This window comes from Cavia porcellus, unplaced genomic scaffold (assembly GCF_034190915.1).
Source record: "Cavia porcellus strain 051 isolate PalLab524CR breed Dunkin Hartley unplaced genomic scaffold, mCavPor4.1 scaffold_1, whole genome shotgun sequence".
Classification (NCBI taxonomy): Eukaryota; Metazoa; Chordata; class Mammalia; order Rodentia; family Caviidae; genus Cavia; species Cavia porcellus.
The window spans coordinates 122,324,436-122,339,540 of record NW_026947484.1 but is presented as its reverse complement, the minus strand read 5'-3'; the positions used below and the strand labels follow the sequence as shown (position 1 = coordinate 122,339,540).

Genomic DNA, 15,105 nt, shown 5'->3' with positions numbered 1-15,105 from the left:
GGAGGTTAGTGGTTTTTTTAAAATCTCATTCATTTTCACTGTTCAGGGTTAATTTATTGAAGTTTCTCTTCCTGAAAAACACCAGTTTCTACACAAACCACAATTTTTTTCACACTAATTTATCAAGGTGAAATCCTTTAAATATAACATAAATTTGTCCTTAATTTTCATCCTAAAGAATCACAGAGTCAGAGAAAATCTCAGTCATGATTTTTAAAAATGCTCTTCACAAAAGGTTCTTTAAAAAAATCAGTTTATTAATGTTTAAAAGTTGATAAAGCTATGTGCAAAATAATCCACAAAAGTCAGAAACCTATTAAATACTATTTTTTTAAAAAAGACATTTCTTGGTTTAATTGCACTGAAAACCATGCTAAAAAGACAGTAATGTATTTTTATTTTTTGTAACACTTATACACACCTTCAATTACTCTCTAATGAACAGTTGTACTGAAAAAAATTCCATTGTTCCCTATAAGTTAAAGTAATGCTTTTAAGGGCCAAGAGACCTTTCTTAAGAAAAACACATTCAGTGGTGTTAACCGTTAGAAAAAATTCAATAATAGACCTTTGCAGAAACAAATACATTCAAAAATCATAGAAAATACTTTTAACACAACCAAATATAACCATCTTGTTGGTTGAAATGAATTACACTCTTGGAAATAAACATCAGCAAAAGTGCCAAAGGCAGATGTTGTATTTGTTAGACAGTCATGAAGAAATCTCTTGTGTTTTACAAACGTTTACTCCCAGTCAGTTTTCCCCTTCTTTGTTTGTTGCTCCTATGACACTAAAGGTCCTGGTTGATACCATTTAGATAAAATGGACTTCCTTATGCTGATTACAGCCACAATTGCTATGACACTGTAACACATTTCATTGTTACGATGTGACTTCAAGCAAATTCCAAAAGCAACTAATCCAGTTTAAGTGGAAACTTTGGCCTCAGCAAATTAAATTGCTTTCCCTCTCCAAACCATCTCCAAATCTTCACAGCCTATTTACTCAACATAACCTGCCTGCTACAGATGACCAAGAACAGCAAGCCACAATCACTGCTCTGATGAACATCAGGTAGTTATACCATAAAGTAAAAGAATCTTGAGATGGGGTGAAGGGGAAGGGAGGGTGGGAGAGGCAGAATATCCCTTGGCAAGCAGAAGTGCACACACTTGTGTTTGAAACTGAAGTGAACGAAAACATCTCCTCCAAGCTCCACACACAGAGCCTTTCTCCTGGGGATCTTATTCTTGGAGGAGGGGCCAAGCGAACCCTTGGGGAGCTTGACAATGCTAGACCTTTGGCTCAGTGCAAAATCAAAGCTCCAAAGGGAGAGGAAATAGGCTCAGGCGGGAACCTGATCTCCACCCTTCCCAGTGCATTGTTCACAGGAACTAACTCTACCCACCAACTGGGGCACCACCAGGCTCTGAGTTCTCCCCCTCCTTCCTCCCTCTCTATGGACCCTGCAGCTCCTTGCTGACCCCTCTTGAGGCCCAAAGACTTGTTTCAAATTCAGGGAGCAGTGGGTGGCCATGTAAGAGCACTTCCCGAAGATGGCAGCTTCCAGCTTTAGGAAGAAGAGTTGACATTTCCAGAAGACATAATGGTCTCTGGGCTCTCCCCATCATCCTTCTGGGGGTGGGAGGAGTTGTCTGATTTACTGCGGCTGAATTCCATACCTGCGATGATGGGCCGCTTGATTTTGCCAGTGGAGTCCCCACTGGAACATTTACAGCAGGACATGATCCGGATGAAGGCCCGACGCATCTCCTTGTTGGTCAAAGTGTAAATGATAGGGTTGGTGCCAGAGTTGAGCACAGCCAACACCAGGAAGTACTCGGCTTTGTAGAGGATGTCACAAGTCTTTACCTTACATCCCACATCCAGCAAGAGAAGGATGAAAAGGGGTGCCCAGCATGCGATGAAGACACTCAGGACGATGATCACGGTCTTCAACAATGCCAGTGACTTCTCAGAGCTGCGGCTGGTCTTAGAAATGTTCTTGCGGAAGGTAAGCCTGCGGCTTCGAGTCCTGACCAAGGAGTAGATCCTGCAGTATAGGATGACGATGGAAAGCAAAAGAAGAGTGAAGACCGTGGTGCAGAAGAGAATATAGTGCTTATGATAGAGCGGCAGCACTGTGGAACAGCTGGACAGAGAGCCGATGCAGTTCCAGCCCATGATGGGCAGGCCACCCAAGATAAGCGAGATGACCCAACAGGCACTGATGAGCAGGAAGGAGCGAGAGCTATTGCTCCCATTGTGGAGTTTCATTTTCAGCATGGTGATGTAGCGCTCAATAGCAATGGCCAGGAGGCTGAACACGGAGGCAGACAGAGCCACAAACATACTTCCTTCTCGCAGAAACCACTGAGCCGGGGTAAGCTTGTAGGTGGTGGCTCCAGACAACAACAGGTTGGCTATATAGGCCACGCCCGCCAACAGGTCTGAGAGGGCGAGGTTGCCTATAAAATAGTACATAGGTCGGTGGAACTTCTTGGTTTTCCAAATGGTCAGCAAGACAAAGATGTTCTCCAGGATGATGAAGCAGCAGATAAGAATGAACACCACAGTGGTCAGCTTAACATCACTCTCTTTATCATGGCTGACATTGAGCTTTCCTGTGTAGTTGTAATGCTGGACAATGATATCATAGTTGACATAGTCAGAGACTGGACTGTGGACAGCCTTGACCTGCGCGTTGCTGGCAGACACCATAGTGCAGGGCTGTGTCCCCCAGGAACCTGGAGGATGCCACTTCTCCCGGCCAACGCTAGAGGGCAAGTTCCAAACCTGCCTTCACACGACGGGCAAAGGGTTCAGTGAGAGGGATTCAGGCTTTTTGTGTGGCTTTTCCTTGGCTGGAGTGGGCCTCAGAAACAGCAGCCTGAAGTCACAAAGAGAAGAGAGTTAGAGAAAAAAAAGCACAGCATTAGGCGTAATTCATTCTAGCTAAGGCATTGCTCCAATTTTGCTGTGGCAGATAATGTTTTAAAGAGACTTGGGGAGAGCACAATAATTTTTTAAAAATCAAATTATTTCTAGTCAAAGAGGGAGGAAAAAAATAAAACTTACCCAAATGAAATTCCATCGGGATGAGAGGAAAACTTTCCCTATAGTGACAGTTACTTTGCTCCATTCCCTCCCTCAGCTCTCTCCCACTCTCTCCTCCTCCCTGACTTCCAAATTCTCCAAGACTCTCTGAAGTGGCCGCCAGCTCAGCTGTGCTCACCACCAGTCTGAGTTCTCTACTCTGAGATGACCCAACTGCAAAGTCTGGGGGCAGGAACGCACATCTCCATGTCTACCAGCTCAACTCCCAAGCTCAAAGAGCACCACCTCCTAATTGCCATGCAAGAAAATAGGTTTGCACGAAAATCATTTGACAGCGTAATTTCTGGGCTCTATTAATAACTCTCTAGGAGCAGGTGTGCTGGAGGTCCGAGGGTGCAGTGAGGTGTGGGCCCCCAGGCGCGCCCCAACCTTGCGGTAAACAGGAAAGCTCAGCGCCTCGCCTCCTCCGTGAAGAAACTGCCTATTCTTTCTTCTTCTTTTTTTTTTTTTTTCCTGCAAGCTTACTGCAGCTATATTTAAAGGTATTCAGTGAAAATCATTCATAGAGACTGTAGCAAACCCCAGAAGTTTCATACGTTAATGGAATGTGTGGGGTTTTTTTTTTAGCCAGCACATGTACACACAAACGAAAAGTTGTATTACAAATGCTAGCAATATATGCTAACTTCAAGGGCAAAACTACTCTGCAGAAACACACACAATGTCTGGTGCATTGCTAAACTTGCCTGGACAGCTTTATTTACTGGCATTCCTCTAACGCGATGCCATTTCTCCCTGAAGTTTAAAAAAAAAAAATGGAAAGGAACAACTCAGCACTAGACAGCAAAAGTGTACTTTTAAGCTATTTAAATGTTTCAACGAAATGCAACCGTGGGGGGTGGGGGGAGACGAACAGAGAGGCAGGGAACTCCCACCAAATCTCCCGGACGGCGGCTGCCAGCTCCCGCAGCTCCGCATTTCTCCCTTCCTAATTCTACACACAGTCCTTAGGCGATGCGAGTTTAAACGCGTCCCCAGTCCCCAAGCTCTTTGTCTATAGGATTTCCAAAACTAAGCATCTGACGAAAGGCAGCTTCCACCCCGTCTCCCAGCCAGTGGGCTCTACACTGGGGACGAGCCCGTCCAGCCCCATAAATAACGACTGCCCCGAGAACAAGTCCATTGAGTTGGGCTCCCTAGTAGCCCAGGTCTGCTATTTTTCAGGCCCCCTGAAATGGATGTTTCCAAAGTTTTTGCTTCTTCGAATTTAAAAATTTGTTTCTGACACCGAGGCCCTCCGCGGGGGGCCTCCCGCGCTACCGGCCAGCGCCACCCCGAGCCCCAGCGCCCCTACCTCGCTCAGGCTGGACGAAGCTGCGCTCGGGGAGCTCCGGGTCCGCGCCGCGCGCTCCTCATCTTGCTGCCGCCCCCAACAGACTGCGTCGCGCTTTGGCAAAGTTACTCGAGCCGGGATCCCTCCCTCCACTGCCGCGCACTCCAATGGCCAGCCCAGCTCGCTGCTGCCCGCGCGTGTCTGCAAGGCAAAGTCGCTGAGAGCCGCGGCAAGCAGGGTGGCTCCTTGGGAAGGGACTGGGAGGGGTTAACGTTCCCAGCTTTCACGCGCTCGGCTAGCCCCTGGGGCCCAAGATCGGCACGATCTAGACGCGCGCTCCAGGGAAGATGTGGGGCGGCAGAAAAAAAATACATATGTATATACTTGCGAAAGCGAACCCCTCCCCCACCAAGGCGGAGCCTGGTCCCCCCTGAATTCTAATGCATGAAGCATGTTTCTCACCAGCTCTCAGCAACCCTCTGGCGCTGGACAGGGTTCCCTGAGCCCTGCTTAAGACGGGAGGTGAGGTGCTTCTAAAAACTACTCAAAAAGTCTTAAGGCCAGCAAAAGATATGGTGTCTAGGGTGGCATGTCCCCGTTCCCCACTCTGCAGTCCTTCGAGGATCCGAGCTTCCGGAGCTGATGGCCTTGCGCCCCCGGGACGCGGGAGCCTCTGGCCAGTCGACCTCGCTCAAGGAGGAAGAGGTGAGGTATGGAGGAGGCCGGCGGCAGGAAAGGGAAAATGGGCAGAAATAGGACCCCACAAGCCCCCCTCCACCTCTCCACTGTTAATCCGACGAAGTCCCGAAATTTGCAGGCAGAGGAGCAGAAAGTGGCGTTTTCTGGCTAGCGGTGAAATAGGACAGAGCAGGATCTGGTAATGGGCAGTGGTTCCATGCATTCAAATGGGCACAGCGTCAGCTACTGTGACCCAGTTTCTGGCCAGAGCTGAGGCCCTTGAGGGGGGCTCCGGCCTGAAAACCTTGGGCTGCGCAGGAATTTTACAAGTGCAAGAGCCTTGTGGACCAGTGCAGCTTGAAAGGCTAAGAGTGGGCGCCCTTCTCTTCTACTTAAACGGCAATTTAGAGGGCCCCAAACCTCAATATTCGCACCTCACCTACCCTTCACTTTTGTTTTGATACTATTTAAGAATGTGAATCCCAGAGTCGACCTCATTGGATTTGCTTATGTGGCGGGCTCAGGACTACCGCCCTGGCCTCCCTACAGTTAAAATGAAGTTTCCACCCAGTCCTGGTCGCACTACCTTCCTATCCAGGCAGATGTGAATTCAAAACTTCCTCCACTGTGCAGACACACCCTGTACCTGAATGACTCAGAAGGCAAGTGAATGAATAAACAACAGACCCCTGGTTTCGGAGATTTTATGAGTTAGCAAAAAAAAAAAAAAAAAAAAAAAAGAGCCAGTTATTTCATAGCTGCCGTGAAGCATTCATCGACAGCGTTACACCTAACACACCTGCAAATGGTAGGGCTTGCATACAACAGTACACACATACAATACAGAATAAGTAACGGGCCTCCAGACTCTGAACTGATGGAGTTGGAGGAGTTACTTCAAGTGAAAGGGGAGATAGAACCTGGGTGCAGTGGCACAGGCCTATGAATCCCACCCCTGGGGAGCCTGAGGCAGGAGTATCATGAGCTCAAGGCACATCTGAACTACATAGAAATCCTGTCCTTGGGAGTAGAAAGGAAGAAAAGGTAATGCCGTGTCCATCTAGCACAGCCAAAATGAAAAATTAGTGACCTCCTCCTCCCACACACTAGTCCATGAGGTGTGTTTGTTTGTTTATTTGTTTGTTTGTTTGTTTGTTTGAAAGGGAAAGGAATTGCAGTGAAATAGGCACCTGGACTGTATAAAGTATGTGATAGACTAATTTAACACACCCTCTCTGTGAAAGAGGCAAGCTTTGTTGGCCATTTTTATTGGTGAGGGAAACACCACCGCTCAGTGAATAGCAGACCTCAATTCCAAAATTTAAGTCCCGCAGATGCCTTGTCTCTTAGATCAAATGCCACTCATCAATGAACAGTTAAGGAATTGAAATGTGTGTTCCTGAAGAGAAATAAATGTCTAGGTTTCCAGTTCTGAACTGGTACTCATTTCTGTCTGTACACCTCTACAAAATATATACAAAAGTATGCCAGTGAATGTCCTTTAAAACCCACTTATGTCCTGACTCTGCATGTATATATATAGTGTATTCATCTGTATACTGGCAAAAAATATTAAGCTTCCCACTGCTTGCCTTAGATATCTAATGTAAAGTTGTACTTTGAGTATTTGTATAGCTGATCCTAAGTGTTACAGGGATCACTTCACTTAAGGCTTATCATTGCAGCCCTACAAGTTATGTACTATTATTCTAATTTTACAAGCAAGGAAACTGAATCTCTTGACATATTAAGCAAGCTGGTTAATGTGGGATGTGACCATAGAGAGGCTTCAGACTTGTAACTACTACACCAAACCACCAAAATAAACCTCAAACATGTCAGAGCACTACGAGGGAAATCAGTCTCTTCTGCTGTGAGCACCAGTGTTCGGTGCTCATCCTACGTTGTAAAGACACCAAATATTTTGCAGATGATTATTTAGCAATGTGTATCTTTTGTATACAAAAATATATATATGAAATACTGGATTATATATACACATGTGTATAGATATAGATGCAGATGATATAGATATAGATATAGATATAGATATAGATATAGATATAGATATAGATATAGATATAGATAGTAGATGACCACTCAAGCAAAAGTGGAGAGCAGGTAGAGCTGTTTCTGACAGTTCCATTCCCCACATGCCTCTTCTCGTTGCTTTCAAGAGAGCCTCTAAGAAGTGCATCCTCAAGTTATCTTCTGGCTGCTTGCCTATTTTTTTTAACCACTGCCTGGAAACCCAGCCTGATGTTCCTATCTTACTTCTCATCACATTAAGGTTACATCATTTCTTTTATTTTGTTTTGTTTCACAGCACTGGGTATTGGACTCAGGTCCTTTGTGCTGAGCTATACACTTAATTATTTTTTATTTTGAGAAAGCATCTCCCTGTATGGTTGTTACCCAGATTGCGCTCAGTTTATGATTCTCCTGCCTCTGCCTCCCAGAATCCTGGGATTATAGGCATCAGCCACCACACTTGGCTAGTTTTGCATGTCTATGCGTGTTTTAGTATTTGTCCTTAAGAGTTGCCAGTTAAAATACCAAGTAATTGGAGGAAGCAGATAAAAAATTGTTAATCTGCATTTGAAATGTAACGGGGTAAACTATTTTCATTTACTAAACCTGGCAAATAATTTCCTACACCCTCTCCACCTCCTGCCAGTCCTGGTAAAGACCCACCCCTTCCCTCACTCCTTTGTGTTCACAAGAAAATAACCAGCCTCCTACTCACGGAGAAAACACCATGGCTATCTCAACTTTCCACCTCCCTGAGTTCCAGCTTCCTGACAATCTCATCCACTCTTATCTCCTTCCCACCTGTGTTCAGAAATAAAAACATTAAAGGCAAATTCTTGCCCATTATGTCATGCTGCTTCTTCCAAACTTGCTAAGACTCAGAGCAACCTATCAAGACCTTGTCTTGAAATAAAAAGGGTTGAGGATGTAGGGGAAGCCTACAGAGCTTACTCACCTAACACAGGTAAGATCTTGGGTTAATTTTTTTAATATTTATTTTTATTAGTGCATGTGCACAGCACATAATCATTATATTCATCAGGGGGAGGAGTACATGTACATAACACTTCTTCTTTTTATGTTTTATATTTCTTTATATTTTAATTGTTTCCTTCTTTGTTTTTTTGTTTCTTGTCATTGTTGTTGTAGTGTCCGAGAAATTTCTCAGTTGTGAATCTCTTTCATTCTTTTTTGGAAGAAGGGCAGCCAATGTACAGCCTTCATGCTGAACTACATCCTGGCCTATTTTTCATTTATTTTGACACAGAGTCTCACTAAGTCACTAAATTGCCCAAACTGAGCTTGAATTTACAATCCCTGCCTCTGGGATCCCTAATCCCAGAGTTCTGGGATTCAAGCATGCACCACCAGAGACCCAGTCTCCTTCATTCTTTATTTATACTTTCCCATTGTTAGAATATACTTCCCAGGAGTTTCTCAGTTCAAGGAATATAGAAAATAAATGTCTTGAGAAGTTGAGTGTGTACAAATGACTTTATCTTGTCTCTACCCTTTAATCCTAGTTTGGCTGGCACCCAGTTCCAGGCTGAAAATAGTTTCCTTCAGAACTGGCTTGTTGTCTTTCAGCAGCCAGTGTTGGTAAGAGCTAGGATGATGGGATGATTTCTTGCATCCCTTCTGCTCACACTCCCAAAATTAAACTTACACTTCCCCGTCCATTAGATTGCCTCTGCTTGATATGGTGACCCTTTATGACCGTAATGAGTGATTTCAGAATGAAATGATGCTGATTTTGCGAGGAGACCAAAAGAGTCTGTGATCCTTGCTTTCTATAACGAAATACCTTAGCAGGGTAATTTATAAACAACAGGAATTTATAACTTACAGTTTTGAAGCCTAGGACACCCTAGATGGAGGCACCAGAAGACAGCATTTCAGCTTGGTGCCTTGGAGCTGTGTTGTCCTCTGCTGAAAGGGACAAACACTGGCGTCCTCACATGGCAGAGGAGATTGCAGAGCCAGGTGGTTCACTGATGCTGCTTTTACAAGGACATTGATCCCAGGACCCATTTCTCTGTCTCTTTTTTAACTGTCTGCTCTGGTACCTCCTCCTCACCAGCTCCATCTCTTAAAAGCATCACCTTAGCCAGATCTGGTGGTTTACACCTATAATCTTGGCACACTGGGAGGCTGAGAAAGGAAAACTACAAATTCAAGCCCAGCCTGGGCAACTTAGTAACTTAGCAAGACATTCTCTCCAAATAAAATATAAACAACAAATAGATTGAGGATGTAGCCCAATATGAAAGCCCTGAGTTCGTGCCCAGCACTGGAAAACAAAACAAAGCCACTTTGGGATTTAATTTCAGTATAAGTACTTGGAAAAAAAACATATATATTTAAACCATAGCAATGGTGTAGACATGATGTAGAAGCAAAGCAGAGAGGGAGGAATGGTCACGATGACACAGATACTTCAGCCCCAGCTGTTCAAGTCCCCTCCGATATGGGAGAGAAGCCTTTGCAATATCCTCGATTCAAGCACCAACTGTGTGTGCATGTTCTGGAGGGTGGCCTTGGCTTTATTTGGCCAGCCTTAATGGGTCATTCAGCAAATGCTTCCCTAGTACCTACACATAGTTCATAAACTCATTTTTGTTTTCTGAATGTTCCATTTTTTTAAGTTTTTCTTCATCCTACCTTGTCTTGCTTTCTTCCAAGGCTGATTTTGTTTGCTAGTCTCTAACTTTCATGTTAGCTGCTTAGCTGACATCACCAGTGATTCTTGGTTGTCACTTCTTAAGGTGCTGGACACACACCGAGAAGACCATGGAAATCCGGTTGTCTGAACAGGGTTTATCAACTGGAGGACATGCTGTAAGACGCTCTCACTGAGGCATTCCAGTGGGAGGCTCCTGTCAGTATCTTTAAGTCTTTTCTTCCAGAATATTCATTTACACAGAGAAAAACATCCTATCCTCTCCAGAAGACGCAACGCTGGTTGCAGCATTCCGAGAAAAGCCCAAAGGGTGGGACAGACATAATTCACTGTTCAGCAAGGGTTTCATTTTTTTGTTTGTTTTTGTGTGTATGTGTGATCAAAACATACAGTCAATGTTTAAATAAAAAACATATTACAGTAAAAGACATTGCAATCAATTTCCCTTAAATTATTCCCCCTCACTTGAAATATGCTTATCCTGTCACTCTTGCCACCTTTTGAAGTAGTTCTGGATGTCTTCTTTATGAGCTGTTGGGGCCGCCTTCATGTCCCAAATTGATTTAAAACTTTTACCTTTCCTGGTCATTTTGACTTTGGGGAAGAGCCGGAAGTCACAGGTGGAAGATGCAGTGAATAAGGGGGTTGAGGACACACAGTATTTGACAAGAATTGCTATTCCAGGGGTAATGTGTGACACTGAGCTTTTTCATGATGGGTGATGAAACCTGGCCCGTTGTCAAGTTGTTTTCTAGACATTTGCTAAATGTTTCCATCTGCCTTATTAATATTCAGAATTCATCATAATGTTCCTGGGTACAAATTCAGCTCTCACAATTCCATCAAAATCAGAAAATACAATCGACATCACCTGGATGTTGGATCTTGGTTGACATGCTTTTTTCACACAGAGGACAAGAGAATGATTCCACTAAGAACTCTGATATTTGGTCTTGAGACCATAATAACAGATCCAAGTTTCAGCTCCCATGATGACATTTCTTAGAACTGGAATCTTAAGCAGCATGATCCACAATACCAACGCACTGTTTGTGTTCATGATTTATGGCACACTTTAAAACATACCTTCAGCCAGGCATGAGTGGTGCATGTTTATATCCCAGCATTCAGGAAATTGAAACAGGAGAATCTTCTTGAGTTTGAGGACAACTTGAGCTACATTGGGAAATGCTGCCTCAAAAATAAAAACAAAAACAAAACATCTTCTACTAATTGTTAGCTCTCACTGAACTGATTGCATCAACTAAATTGAAATTTGTAGCACATACTGTCGCTAGGGTTTTAAGTGCTGCTTCTCATATCGAAGATCCTGCTTCCCATTGGACAGCACTTGGCAGCCATTCATCATGGTTTTGTTTTTTTATCTCACCAGGTACCCTTGCACGTAAGCCTTCTGTTTTAATCATGGTATCCGCAAAATCATTCACTCTGCTCCCAGACTTCTTCAGTCCAGTGAGAGGGGACTACTTTCACCTGGTTCCTCAGGCCTGGGACAGGGGCCAGTAGGACAGAATGAGGGAATGAGGGTGACGCTTACTTTTTCTTAAGCAGATTTCTCAGTAGTTTTGGGTTCTTTTGTTTAGTTTTTGTTATTGCTGTTTTGGTTTGGGGTTTGTTTGTTTTTAAGACAAGATTTCACTCTGTAGTCCTGGCTGGCCTTGAGTTTCCTGTGTAAGACACGCTGACCTCAGGGGCTGGGGATTTAGCTCAGCAGCATAAGCACATGCCTTGCAAGTGTGTGGTCGTGAGTTCGATCCCTGAAGAAAAAGACAAAAAAAAAAAGACACGCTAGCCTCAAACTAGTGATCCTCCTGCCTCAGCCACTCAAATGCTGCCAGTACAGGCTTACAGGTGTGGATGACTAGGCCTTACTCAGACTTTCTCTTTTCATCTTAACTTCCCAGCCCTCCTTTCAGAGTTACTGACACCTCAGTGTCTGGGTTTTTCTGGAGTATCTGCCAAGCAGTTCAACTTGTTTCCATGCCACCTCTGCGGTAGCCGTAGCTCTGTTTCTTAGTTGGATTAAGTAAATTAACACTCAAGTATCAGCTTTTTAGCTTTCAAAATTTTTTTGTCCTCTCTTGTTTTTCCCTCTTCTTTATGAATAAAAATTACTCATTTTATATCATCCCTGAAGTAAAGAGGAAGTGAAAGTGGCCATCTCACCATCTCTTAGCCGAGGTCATTTCTACTTTCTCTTAAACCCTTGCCCTTTTTCTAAGGACACAAATGACTGCCTGAGTAGCACAGCCAGACACCTCCCGGCTCCTCAGTGCGAGAACTCGAGGTGACACTTTCATTATCAGTCTACCCGTTCAGTTTCTGGACTCCGTCTCCTCCTGTGGCCTGGATAGCACTTTCCCGGTAAGCTTCACTGGGTTATTTTTCTCTGTTATCTTTGACCAAACTGCAGCCATAGAAAACAATGATATAACCTGGGTTATGTGCCAGGCACCATACTAAATAAGCACTTTGTGTGTAGTAAGTTTATCCTCTAAACAACTCATAAGATAGGCTTTATTAAACAACCCATTTTGCATATGTAAAAACCAAGACATTGAAAACCTTAGTAATGTACCTAAAGTCTCAAAGCTTTTACTACTGGGCACATTGCTTCTCCAAATACTGTAACTTTGATCTTTCCTCTTATTTCCGGATTTTCCTGTCTTTTCCCAACACTCTATCCATCACATGTATTCAGAAAACTCTGAACCATATATCTCTAGTCCTGCCTATCTCCTGAGCTCCAAGATCAATTTCCAAATACTTATTGGAAACTCCATTTGTGCATTCTGGAAGCACCTTGAAAGCAAAATACTCCAAAACAGCTAGGAGTGGTGGTACAGATCTGTAATCCCAGATATTTAGGAGGCTGAGGCAGAAAGATCATAATCTCAAGGCCAGGCTGAGCAACTTAGTAAGATCCTGTCACAAAATTTAAAAAAAAAAATTAAAGGTGTTGGGGATGTACCTCCATAGTAGAACATTTACCTAGCATGTATGGTAGCCTGGGTTCAACCCTCAGCACTGTGGGGGAAAAAATCCAACTCTCAACTATACCAAGTTCTCTTTGCCACACTCCCTTCCTCTTTCTCTTCCTCCTTCTCCTCCTTGAACAGAGAGAGAGACAGAGAGAGAGAGAGAGAGGGAAAGAGAGAGAGAGAGAGAGAGAGAGTTTGTTCTATTGTCCAGGTTGGCCTCAAACTTGTGATCCTCCTGCCTCCGCCCCCAGAGTGCTGGAACTGCAGCCTGTGCCACTGTGCCCAGGTTCCAGACTCATTTCCTTTTCATCCTAGCCTTATTAGGCTTCATTTTTTTTTTCTTTTTGGTCCCAGGAATCTAACCCAGGGCCTTGAGCTTGACAGGCAGATAGATCCTGACCTATATTTCCCACCAGCAAGTCCTCTGTCTTTATAATGGCTCCCCTCTGGTTTCTGCTCTAACCGTTCATATCGCCATCAGAGTCTCTTTTCTACATAACCTTCTAAAGAACAGTCTCACACACAGAGCAAAAATATACCATAACACACAGAAAGCCATAATGTTCCAAAGCACTAACAATTAAGTACTAATGAGAAAGTAAGGTAAAGGAATTTTGGAATTATAGCTATAAAATGGGCATTTATTATTCATTTGACTATTATTTATTGGACACTGGCTATGAACCAACAGGGATTCTTTTAGGAACTGGGCGGCAGACTTGCGACTGATAAATCATGTACCTAGTGTCATGGAATTTACATTTGTATAAAAATACAAATAACAAAGCAATAAATCGGGGCTAAGGTTTAGCTCAGTGGCATCACCACCTGCCTGGCAAGTGCAAGGTCATGAGTTCAATTCCTGGTACAAAAAAAAGATATCAATGCACAATAAAGTACCACATGGAAAGGACTAAATACTGAGGATTAACATAGATTGTTTTAGCTGTGAATTATTGCTCTGGGTGGTCAGCATGGCCAGAGAGGGTGGCACTGAATATAGTCTCCCAGGGTTGACTTCAGGCTCAATGGCATAGCACGGGCAGGTCTGAGAAGGTTCTAGTCTTTCTGGAGAGTCAACAGGCCCAGAGAGGGAGTTGCAGAAGCAAACACCCTGGAGCCTCTGCAGGAGACTCATCCCATCCGGTGGCCTAAGGCAGGTCTCCAGGGCCTCTGGGCCTCTCAGGGCCTCTCCAGCACTAGTTCATTTCTTCCCTTTCTCTTGCTTCCCTCAGGGAATTTTCGGCCCCTAAGCCTCTCCTTCTTCCTCCTCCATTCCAGTTTAGGTTGTTTCAACAGCAGGGCCTGCAACTGGAGACCTGCTGGGTCTCTGTTCTATCAGGAAGGCTTCCATGGTGGGGCCTTCAGCTCTACCAGGACTCAGGGATATTCAGTAATCCCACTTTCTCCTTTTGCGAGTCATCTCTGCACAACTGTTAAATGGCATTTGTGTAAACAAACATGCTGGCAAAATCCAAGTATTTAGGATCAATCAAAAAAAAAAACATGGATGAGAGAAAACAAATCTGTGTGTGTGTGTGTATGTGTATGTGTGTGTGTGTGTGTGTGTGTGTGTGTGCGTGTGTGCGCATGCCCACACTCGCGTGCACATGGCTAGGGCCTTGTGTCTCCTTGTCTCATGTGCATCTGTCTCTGTATATGTGTATTTTATTGTCAGGATGAAGAAATGTAGGAAGGAAGGAGAAGAAAAGCAAAGGAGGCAGTTAGAGAAGAGGTAAGGCGAGAGGAATACTCAGTATTTGTTATTCTACAGTGCCTACCTATCTGTTTATTGTCTGGGCCACCTGTCAGAATGTGAGTGTCACAGATGGACACCTTTGACTGTCGCATATTAGTACTTAGCACAGCGACTGTAAATAAAAGGTGCTCCTTAAATATCGATGAATAAATACTTAAACTCAGTGCTGTCAAACATCATTGGAAAACAGCTGCTGATCATAAACCAAATTAATCTCTTGATTTTAACTGAACTTCAAAATATGAATTGAATTTATAATTGCTGTGTCTGTCTATGGTCCACTCTGCTACAGCCAATAACTTTATTCTCCCTGACAGTGAAGGATGCCTACTCTTACACAAAAGGACACTTACTTATGTTTCTGGGGATCCCCAGGCCATACCAAATTATTGCTCTTTTGTATTGAAGGCAGAGAACCCAGGCGTGCTTTACCAATGAGTTCTATTTCTTTGTTCTTTTTATTTTGATATATGGTGTCTGTAAATTGCCCCAGATGGCTTCAAACTTATAATCCTTCTGCCTCAACTTCCCAAATAGCTGTGACTACAGAAATGTGCCACCA

At 43.9% G+C, this 15,105-nt stretch overlaps 1 protein-coding gene and 1 long non-coding RNA gene across 3 annotated transcripts; one reads left to right on the top strand and one right to left on the bottom strand.

Moving 5' to 3' along the window:
- Positions 1-236: 236 nt before the first annotated feature.
- On the bottom strand, positions 237-4,593 carry S1pr1 (sphingosine-1-phosphate receptor 1). Of its 2 annotated transcripts, none has more exons than XM_005007829.4 (2): positions 4,415-4,593; positions 237-2,893 (listed from the first exon to the last, which is right to left on the bottom strand). In XM_005007829.4, the coding sequence occupies exon 2, from the start codon at positions 2,722-2,724 to the stop codon at positions 1,576-1,578; it is 1,149 nt and encodes a 382-aa protein (XP_005007886.1). In that variant the 5' UTR covers positions 2,725-2,893; positions 4,415-4,593; the 3' UTR covers positions 237-1,575. The 2 variants fall into 2 exon arrangements, with proteins under 2 accessions (XP_005007886.1, XP_063111070.1); XM_063255000.1 differs by lacking the exon at positions 4,415-4,593 and adding an exon at positions 3,082-4,391.
- Positions 4,594-4,917: 324 nt separating this feature from the next.
- LOC134477338 (uncharacterized) lies at positions 4,918-10,208 on the top strand. The gene is made up of 2 exons (XR_010049323.1): positions 4,918-5,098; positions 9,868-10,208. It is a non-coding gene; the product is annotated as an uncharacterized LOC134477338 (long non-coding RNA).
- The last annotated feature ends 4,897 nt before the right edge of the window (positions 10,209-15,105 follow it).